This window comes from Lactuca sativa, chromosome 2 (genome assembly GCF_002870075.4).
Source record: "Lactuca sativa cultivar Salinas chromosome 2, Lsat_Salinas_v11, whole genome shotgun sequence".
NCBI classification, from domain to species: domain Eukaryota; kingdom Viridiplantae; phylum Streptophyta; class Magnoliopsida; order Asterales; family Asteraceae; genus Lactuca; species Lactuca sativa.
Window position 1 is genome coordinate 194,665,881 of NC_056624.2, and position 10,774 is coordinate 194,676,654.

Consider the following 10,774-nt stretch of genomic DNA (forward strand, 5'->3'; position numbering starts at 1 on the left):
AACCATAACTTCCTTATACGAAGTCAGATTTGGACGTTCTTTTTATGTACGATCACGGTTTAATGATATTTAACATAGTAGGTAACCAAAAAGTGTTGGGTTTTGGCCATAAGAACTTTCCTATGTGCGCATGCAAAACCCTAATGCTTGGATCTAGGCTTTCTAATAAACATGCATTGAATCCAAGTCTTCTAATGACTAATTAGGTTAAATAACAACATTGAAACAGATCTAGAATCATACCTTTGAGTTCCTTGTTGATCTTGAGGTCTTGGAGCTTGTAGAGTCACAAGTGTCACTCCTCTAATGGCTTACAAACACCAATAGCAACAACAATGATTTAGGAGAGAGGAGAGGGAAGGAATTCGACCAGAGGTTCCTTGCTTTAGGAGATGTGTCGAATTCCCTATGCCATAGGGTCTATTTATACTTGTAGACTCCTTAAGGGTTACAACCTAAACCCTAATTGGATAATCTTCTCTTAAGGCTATCCAAATCCATTCCATAGATAAGTATATGGACGATTTAAGCTATCCTTAACCTCTTAGAATTCGTCCATACCATATCCTAATGGATTTACAGTCTAAAGCTTAACTATCAACCAATTGACAGTTTATACCCCTTTATTTAATTAATCTCTTTAAGTCACCAAATTAATTCTAATTAATTCTATGACTTATATTAATCAAATAACAATATATTATTCATTATATTATTCACATAATATATTAATAATATTTACTCTCTCTTAATAAATCATCCTATCAAGTTGCTATGGTGAAGGCAACCCAAAAGGACCATGCACAACCGGATCAAATACTTGCCTAATATAGTTGCAGTCTTAGACACTATTCCAACAAAAAGAGACTTTTGAACATTTTAATTTTCGAAGTTAACTTCATTATATCAAAAGTGGTTACAATACTTGACTTTTTAGGTCATTACATAGAGTTGAAATATCGGGTTGTCACAATAAATTTCCAACTTTATCCATTAAGACATTCCAATAAGACAAGATCTTTAAACCTAGGTTCTTAAGGACATTAAAAACCATGACTTATCCATTAAGCTCTTAATCAACAAAGACACTCATCCAGGTTTTCTAGAAAGCTTTCATACACCAAATGGATCATAAAAGTTGGTGCTTTGTGGACATGTATGTCTCTTCCATTTTTAGGTTAAAACATGGGAGAAATGAACTTAAATTTTTTTCAGACCAAATGCTCCAAGAAACTCCATATCTACAACATATGACCTCAAAGGGACCTCAAGAATCCATAAAGTTGCCAACTTTATGGGATCCCTTCGATCAAACTTCCATAATCATGAATAAATGAGACAAGAAACCTAGATCTAGAAGCTTAGAGCAAAAATCTTGGATCTTGAACACTTACAACAAGAGGATGATAATGATGATGTTTACTTTTTAAACCAACACACAAGAGGATGATGATTATGATGTTTACTTGTTGAACCAACACACTAAGACACCTTCTTCTTCTTCTTTAAGCTATCAAAAACACCAAAATGAGCCAAGAATCACCAAGAAGGATTAGGGGTTAGCATTTCCGAGGTTAAATGTGATGGAGGCTAAAGAAGATGACTTAGAATGGGAGTTAAGGTGTTTATATACGAGAGAAACCCTAAAAATCCCGGTTTTGGGCTGCAGCGGCTGCCACATCATGGAGCCCACCAGATATGCGCGTTGAAGAATAACCTTGCCACGTCGTGGGCATCCATGCGCCATGTCGTGGCATTGATTTTTTCCCAAAAACTCCATCTTTGATCCTGCTAAGCTTCAAGCTAAACCAATCTTGAAAAGCAGGTGTTACATGGCATGCTTAAGACTGCCAAAGAAAGCATGAAGAAAGCTCCTGGATCCAACCCTACTGCTCATGTCTTGGCTATTGATCATGGTACTGCTAAAAGGAAAAGGGGTTCTCATCCCAAGGGAAGAGGAAAGGCTAAGGTTAGATAATCTAACTAAGACCCTAAGAGAAAAGTCAAATCTGACATAGTTCATACCATTAATCCTAAAGAGGCCATATGTTTTAACTACCAGACTAAGGGACATTGGAAACATAGTTATCCCAAATACCTGGAGGATCTAAAGAAGGGCAAAGTCTAAGTGGTTGACACTTCAGGTTTGTTTATGGTTGAACTCCATACTACCTCCACTTATAATCCTTGGGTTATTGATACATGATGTGGTACTCACATTTTCTCTAATATGTAGGTACTAAAGGAAAATAGAAAGTTGAAGCATGGGGAGCTCAACATGATCATGGGAAATAGGTACATGATAGATGTTACAATGATCATGGGTTACGAGCCATGCTTACTAGTGGTGTTCGTCTTAGTTTATTAAATTGTTATTTTTTGCCTGATATGGAACTAAACATTATTTCTTTTCATTCATTGTATAAGGGTGGTTTTTGATTTTCTTTTGATAATGAAAAGGGTGAAATTTTGGTTTAAAAGAATAGTTCTTTTATCTTTAAAGCCAATCCTTGCAATGTTATTTATGAGAAGGTTGTTTGTGTAAGTAAGTTTGATAATCTAATGATAAATGTTAATTCTTCCAATAGTGTGTTGGATAAATCATATTTGTGGCGTTGTCGTCTCGACCATATAAACAAAAAATGCATTGCCAAGCTCCAATCGGATGAGATCTTATAATCATTTCACTTAAAGTCAGATGATGTATGCGAATCTTGCTTACTTGAAAAGTTGACAAAAGCGTCATTGACATATTAGTGTGAAAGAGGCAAAGATATGTTGGACCGCATCCACATAGATGTCTGTGGACCATTCAGATCTGCCACAAGACATGGTGAACTATACTTTGTGACTTTCACTAATGGTTTAATAGATATGAATATATCTATTTAATCAAGTAAAAGTCATAAATCTTTGAAGTGTTCAAAGAATTTCAAAACTAAGTAGAGAATCAATTGGGCAGAAAGACCAAGATGCTCCGATCTGATAGGGGTGGAGATTATTTAAGTCTTGAATCTACAATTATCTTATGAGTCGTGGAATAGTTTCACAACTGTATCCTCCTAGAACACCACAAGTTAATGCTTATGTCTCCAAGAATATTTATGATATATTTAAAAAGCTTATGTTCCATGTATGGCTTATGACATTTTTGAAAAGCTTAAGTTTCTAAGTATAGCTTATGATTTGTTTGAAAAACTTATATTTTCAAGTAAAGCTTATGATATGTTGGAAAACCTTATGTTTTCAAATAAAGTTTATAGTATGCTCTAAAAGTGTTATGTTCCAAGAATAACTTGTTATATGTTTGAAAAGTTTATATTTTCAAGTAAACCTTATAGTATGATTTGAAAGGCTTTATGTTTGAATTAAAGGTTTAAGAGCAATGCTTTCATATGAAAGTTTTTTATTCTAGTTTTCTTTAGAAGTAAGAATTATATGATGAATTTAAAATATATCATGTTTAAAACCAATATAGTTCACAAGACATAATTGTCTTACGTATTCTATTTTTAATGCCATGTATTCCAACTTTATGTACCAAATAGTAAAAGAACTTAGTCCTAGATTATGGACTTTTGTTGATAGCTTGAATATATACACTATTAGATGAAGTGAAGCTTTGTAGTTAAACTACTTACCTTTGAACTAGTTTGTACTTATGATTTGTTTCGTTATATTTGTAATGATATGAAGTTGTAACCCTCATAATGTTTTAGTATTTTATATTTTTTTGTTGGACCATATTTTGCTAAACTTGAAATTTTATGTCAAATGATGTTTTAAAACCATGTTATTTCAAAGGCACAAAAGTGGGGTGTTATGGGGAAGGTATAACACTAATTTATTTCATTGGTTTTCATTAGATTTTGGAAACCTTCGGAGAAAACCAATGGTTTTAAACCGAAACCGAATGTGGAGAAATTGGCATGTCTCATGTGGATAACAAATAAACTTGTGTTTTCTAGGATTCATTTATGTCATAGTCATCCCAAAACCATATAAATCGATAACATATTAGTTTGGATTAAAAATACATGCAAAATGATATGAGAATCATAAAAAAATGAGAATTTTTTCGATAACCACAATAGCGTGACAAAGTTTCTGGTGCCGACAGGATTCCAACGCCAATATGGATGGATATGGATATCCAGCCTGGATGGAGACTATCCGAACAACCCTCTCAGACACCCCATAACAATTATATTTGTTTTGTGTTAGGGAGTAGTTATAATATTTGTTTGCCCGGTGTTACTATTTTGAACATGGAGTGTCAATTTTTGTTTCTTTTTTATGTTTTAAGCAGTGTACTGGTGATTAAAGCTTGTAAAGTGAAAACGATTATTCTTTTTTGAAATATAAGGTAAGTATATAATATTTTCTAAGCATTCTTCCCCTAGATAAGTTTTTGGTTTTAATTGGTTCGATTTTTGATTCCTCTAATTTATCTTATTCGGTTTTCGGTTTAGGGATGAGCATTTGAACAAATACCCGAATCGGAACAGAAACTTGAACCAAACCGAACTGAATTAGGACCTAATAAGCTATCCGGTTTGGTTCTCAGTATATATTTTAGGCTTATTCGGTTATCGGATATTTCCGTCCGGGTTACCCGAATAACTGCTTAATCGGTTCTAAAGGAACCATACCCGAATAAGCTATCCATTTTTTTTACATTTCAACATGTTTGGATAATTAAGGCAACTTTGAACTGTCATGGCGCCTTCGTTATTAGCCAGATTTGTCTGACTTTTTTTTCCAGCTTGTAGTTCACAATTTAACACATTGTTTACACAATTTATATACTAGTTTAAGTTATATACTCAATAAGATACGTTCCCCTAAACATTGGGTATTGAAGCTGAGTTCTCTATTTCAGGATGTTTACAAAATTTTGTGGCAATTTTGAACTTTTATGGCGACTTCGTTATTTGTCCAATTTGTTTGATTTTTTTTTTCTAGCTTGTAGCTTACAAATTAAACTACCGTTTACATAACATGTACTTTTTGGTTGTATATTTAATGAGATATATGCTCCTAAATATGGGTATTAAAGTTGTTTTTTTAACTTAACATTTACTTTATTCTAATACCTTAAGTAATTACAAAAACAACCACCTAAGTTTAAAAAAATTACCAAACAATACGGTTTATTCGGTTCTATGCAGTTTTTAATCATATTGTAAATGTTATTGGATTTATTCGAATAATAACCGAACCATACCAATTAATACATTAACCAAACCAGATTCGTATTGGTTTGATCGGTCCGATTTTCGGTTCCTCCAATTAGTCTTATTCAGTTTTCGGTTTATTCGGGTTTTGTTTGGTTCCGGCCCGAATAACATCCCTAGCTAGTTGTGCATTATAATACGTGCAGATAGTTATATAATATCACATAATATTTATGATGATTTATCTATTAGGCTGAGGGGAGTGGTGTAGAGCTCACCGAGCTCCCCCTCAGCTCCAACAAGGAAAATGGAAGACTGAAAGAAGAAAGGGAGGGGATGAGGGGTGGTCGGCCGAGTTAGGAAAACGAAAGGGGGAAGAAGAGGTCAAAGAAGGGAGCCCCGCAGCTGGTCATCGAGTTTGGCCACTGAACTAGACATGCCGAGTTGGTGGCGTGGTGTGTATCGAGGCTAACTTGGATACGTCGAGTCTTGCTGAGCCCCACTCCGTCCAGTCTTATAAAGATTTACAAATGAAGATGTTTCAAAATCATGTACGTGAGTAATTGGGTGTTATTCATGGTTGATTTTGATTCACGAACAAAGTCTCAAATCCAGCCATTATTATCATCAAGACATATAGATAGAGAGAATCAACTCCAACCATTATTATCATCATACATTCGTACCCTAAACAAATGCATAAATATAAGCAAAACCACACACAATATACTAAATTCCACACACTACTACACAGCAAATAGACGTGAAAAAGACGTCATCTTGCCAATAATTATGGCCATAACATACAAAGAAAGATCAAGGGATTATTGATGATCATACACGCGTATAAATGGTTGAAGCAAAGAAGAGGTCTATATCTGGAGGATTAAAGAAAGCTGTGGGCGTTGTATAACTCGAAACAATCCTTTGTTTCTTTGGAGCCTTGGGACACGTTAGATTCTCTGGTATTCTGTACTTGTTTGCTTTAGGGGTAGTACACTTATCATCCATCTTCTTCTTCACTTTGCAGCTGTTCCCTGTTGAGAGGTTTTATGAGATGAAGACATGAGCAAAAAGAGGGTTTTAGTTGAGCTGTCTGAAGCTAGAAATGGTTAAAGTAAGAGTCCAACGGAAGTAATAACTGGGAGAAAGAAAGATAACCATTTGTAGAAAAAGAGATGAAGTTCTTTGACTGGTATAAAAGCAGCAGATATGTATGAGATAAGATCATTGAGTGCTTTTCAAAACCCCATAAGAAACGCTTCTAGTGCTGGTTGAAAGTTGAATCCCTTGATCATTGAGAAGAAAATCTTTATACAACTTTAAACATTTATAATTAAATATCTAAAGAAGATTACTACAAGAATGTATACTTAGTTTATAAATAATTATATTTAACAAAAATAAAAAGCTAAAAACAACCCACATTTCAATTATTACAAATTACAACAATATCAACCACAAATCAACATACAAATTACAAAAACAATTTCCCGCCAATACTCGAGTAAAACTCAAAACATCAACATTCGCTTCACTTCACGTAGAAAAATCCCCAAAAGTCATTGATTGACCAAGTGCTGTTCTTACACGAAGCTGCAGCACAAAATAGCATTAGCAACCAAAAATCTTATATATTTTTTACAAAAAAGAAAAAAAAAAAGTTGTATTTTTTTATTTTTTTACCTTGACATCCAAGCAAGGATCATTAACCATGTTCTTTAACTGTGAAACAACACCTGCATTTCTTAATTTGACAACTCTTGCTAATGCACCTGCCCCAGTTGGAATAGTAAGATTTACTACAGTCCATACAACAGCTGTTCTCAAACTTGCCACGTCACTTTGCAATAAAGTCACAATTATTGACTGATTATTATCATCTTCATTCACAAGTTGCTGCATCACTGCTTCCTTCTCAAACTCTTTCCCAGATGCCACATTACACATAACATACATTGCCTGTTACATACAATAAACAAAACCCCAAAATTTGACCAATTTACCCTTTATGCATACAAAAAAAGGGAGCCAGATTTAGGAATAATAAGACTTATTTAACCTGAACCAAAACTTGAGGTTTAGAAGCTCTTCTTAATTCCCTCCCAACAGTGTTTAGCAAAAGACCTTCAGTGAATAGATACATAATAGAGTCTACAGGTCCATTCACAAGATTGCAAACAAGCCCCAAAGCTTGCTCTTGTACACATGCATTAGAATCTGATACACAAAAAATAGCAACGTACTTTTATTTATCTTTTTTTTTTTTTTAATTTCATAAGTTAGGGATAAAGGAAAGTAGGATGCTTTAATGAAGAAAAGAATGAAAGTAGGTTGCTATTTGTTGTATGTTACCAGAGATGAGGCGTGTTAATGGGAATAATTTGAGGTCCATAAAGATTTCTTCTTTACACCTGGAGTCCACAAGAAACATCAAGTTTCTTAAAGCCCAAACAGCATTGAGCTTAACAGTTGAATCCATGGATTTTGATAGCTCCACAAGCTGTTTCACACCTCCACTTTGTATAAAAAGAGACTTGTGTGTTCTAAAATCAACCACCAAGTTACTCACAGTGCATAGTGCAGCAACCTGAAAAGTCAAAGTTTCGGTCAAAGTTTCTAGATACTTTTTTTTTCTTTGGGGAGGGAAGAGGTGGCCTTACTTGGACAGAAGTAGAAGCATCATATAGAAGCTGAATCACTGGCATGATAACTGCTTCTGTCATAAAATGGCCTGCACTCAAATACTGAATAAATAGTTTTAGCAAAAAAAAAATTAGGGTTTATAACTTTGTAGTTTATACTTTATAATTTATATAATAATGGTTGTTCAAAAGCACGAACCTTAACTGAGCGGGAAACATTTTTCAAACAGATGCAAGCAGCAACACGAACATCTGTTGTAGTATGAGTCAAAGCATCAGTTATGATGATCAAAGCCTGTAGAAATGAATCAAAAAAGGAAAATAAGTAGAATGTTAAAAAAAAAATGAATAAAGAAATTCTATTTTTTATACACAAACCTTGGGTGATTGCAAAACAATAGATCTGCAAGGTTCAAGATTTGAGCAAAGACTACCCAAAGTTGTAAATATTCCCTCAAGGCGTTTGGCTTGTAATGATTCTTTTTGCATTTGGTGACAAAGTTTGTCAACTGTATTTGCCTCGAAAGCTAATTTTTGTAGATCCTCTTCATGTTCTATGAAGCTAGATAATGTAAACAAAGCTTCATCTCCCACTTGACCAAAATCATCAACAAGTTCAAGCAAAACCAGAATCAATTTGGTTCTGATTCCCACTGATTGAAGATATGATGATGATGATGATGAGGTGGCATTCTTGATTAAAGTCAAGCATATGCATGCTAGCAATCTTGTTCTTGGGTACCTATCTTTTGTTAACTCTAGTAAACTACCAAATGTTGTGCTGTTTTCGGGTCCCACAAATTTAGTAATGACTTCAGGGTTTTGTTTGATGATTGTGGCAAATGATTCCAGGCTGGATTCTCTTTGGGATGTGGTGCCTTGAAGAAGGTTGATGAGTTTTTTTAAGACTCCAGCATCTGCTAATATTTTCTGCTCGTTGTTTGTTTCACATGAATGTGTGATGATGCTTGCACCAAGTCCAGTTACATTTTCATTGTTTTTGTCTAGTAACGATATGAGGAATTCAATGTTTTTGTGTTGGAAGAAGTCGTATTTAGGAGCAGCTTTTGATTGGTATATCATTTTAAGGGCACGAGCACCTGCATCTACAACCTGCAAGATGAATTTAAAGTTTTGAGAGGTGACAAACTTGTTTAGCTCTAAATTTATTGTAACAAAAGCTAGATAATATACAATATAAAGGTCTATGTGACAAAGTGATTGAAGTAACAATCTGCATATGATTTAGCTCTGGGATCAACAACGCTATGTTCATAATAGCTTTATTTGATGGCAAAACTGATAATCTTATATGGAACAAAGACTATAACAGCTTATACATCATAATAATGTCTTCATACACTAAACTAGCCTTATATCAACCTGCTGGATTTATTATCAACATATGGATTTAGACACTATCAACCACAGCCAAGCAATCTGATCAGATTAAAAAGTGCAAGAGGAATTTTATGATCTTGAAGTCTCAGACTCTCAGTTCATTTAACAAGTTCCAAAAGTAGCAATAGGAGTTAGAAAGAGAACTGCAGTTTATGCCTATTAACCTAGCCCTAGTCGATTAGGCACGTTAATTGCTAATGTTGGCACTGTTATGCCAAGTAAAGGAACCTTTATCCATCTTTTATGGTAACGAAAATTCAAAACATCAATGTTAAAGGAAATCATGTCGGTAACAGTTTCATATGGATTGGGTGAAAGATAACCTTTTCGTTCGAATGTGAAAGGAGATTTATAAGGTGAGGAAAAGCTCCGGCATCTAGAACGGCCTTAACACCGGCATCCACCCCGCACGCAAAACTGCCGATGGTTGCAGCACACTGGATGAGGAGGCAATCGACTGAAGAGGAAGCGGATGAGAGAATCGAGACGACGGAGGGGACGGCACCTAGCTTGATGTACGAGAGCTTCTTCGTGCGATTGCCAATTATCTGGTTCTTAAGTTCCCTGAGGACCTTTAATTTGGCTTCTCCGCCGTCTGCAGCGGCGGAACGAAGCCGCTCAATTAAACCCTCAGGGCGGTGAGTCGTCGACGCTGAGCCTGGCATGGTCGTTGGACGACGGCGAATGTCATACGCGCCGCACCAACGCGTGTCTATAAGCGCGTTAGTGTGATTTAGAAAGAAATGAGACTTCAATCATCATTTGTCACAAAGACATCGAGCACTTGATCTCTTTTTGTTATCGGATGAATGTGATCAACCTAAATATTGTTTCGCTAAATTTTACTCCAAAATAGAATCCACAATCATCCAGCTTTTTTATTTTCTATATTAAACAAAAATCCAAGATTTTTTAAGATTTACCTACGAGCCTTTTCTATTTTGCAATATGGGATAGAAAAATCTCATTAAATGGAAATAATGAAATTGTTGTAAGTTTAAAATTGAAAATGTATATCTATCTATTTATTACAAGTTATATAAAGTTTATAAATAATAAACTTAAAAATTGATATATAAACTTTAAATCTAACTGACTAATATAATTATACACGGCAAATGATGTATTAGTATTAGAAGGTCCAACGAAAACAAACCACAATACATAAAAAACTTATATTTGTCAGCAATTATAAAATGGGATAATGTCATAAAAAACCTTAAGTTTGACAGAAAATGTCGGTTTTACCTTTCGGCAGATTTTTGGTTCGTTTATACCGCAAATTTGTCATTTTTTTTGTTGGTTTTGCCCTTGTTACCTGCAATAGCAGGTTTCCAGGTTATTATGAATTATTTTTTTGCGAAAAAACCCCTAAGTTTACAAATATTTTGCAAAAAAAACCCTTAAGATTATAAACATATAAAATATAAATATATATTCAAAATTTTATACAACTAAATAGTTTTGGGGATATGTGATGTGTAGTTTCGAACTCAATGAAGAAATTTTAAGGTTGGTTTGGAGTAAGAAATGACAAATTTAAAAATGCTA

At 34.4% G+C, this 10,774-nt stretch overlaps 1 protein-coding gene across 1 annotated transcript; it reads right to left on the bottom strand.

Annotated features, from left to right (window-relative positions):
• Positions 1 to 6,535: 6,535 nt before the first annotated feature.
• On the bottom strand, positions 6,536 to 10,085 carry LOC111899856 (uncharacterized). Its single transcript, XM_023895730.3, has 8 exons — positions 9,547 to 10,085; positions 8,201 to 8,935; positions 8,022 to 8,117; positions 7,841 to 7,924; positions 7,533 to 7,767; positions 7,240 to 7,397; positions 6,864 to 7,139; positions 6,536 to 6,773 (listed from the first exon to the last, which is right to left on the bottom strand). Exons 1-8 carry the CDS (start codon positions 9,886 to 9,888, stop codon positions 6,717 to 6,719), a joined length of 1,983 nt encoding a protein of 660 aa, XP_023751498.1. The 5' UTR covers positions 9,889 to 10,085; the 3' UTR covers positions 6,536 to 6,716.
• Between the last annotated feature and the right edge of the window lie 689 nt (positions 10,086 to 10,774).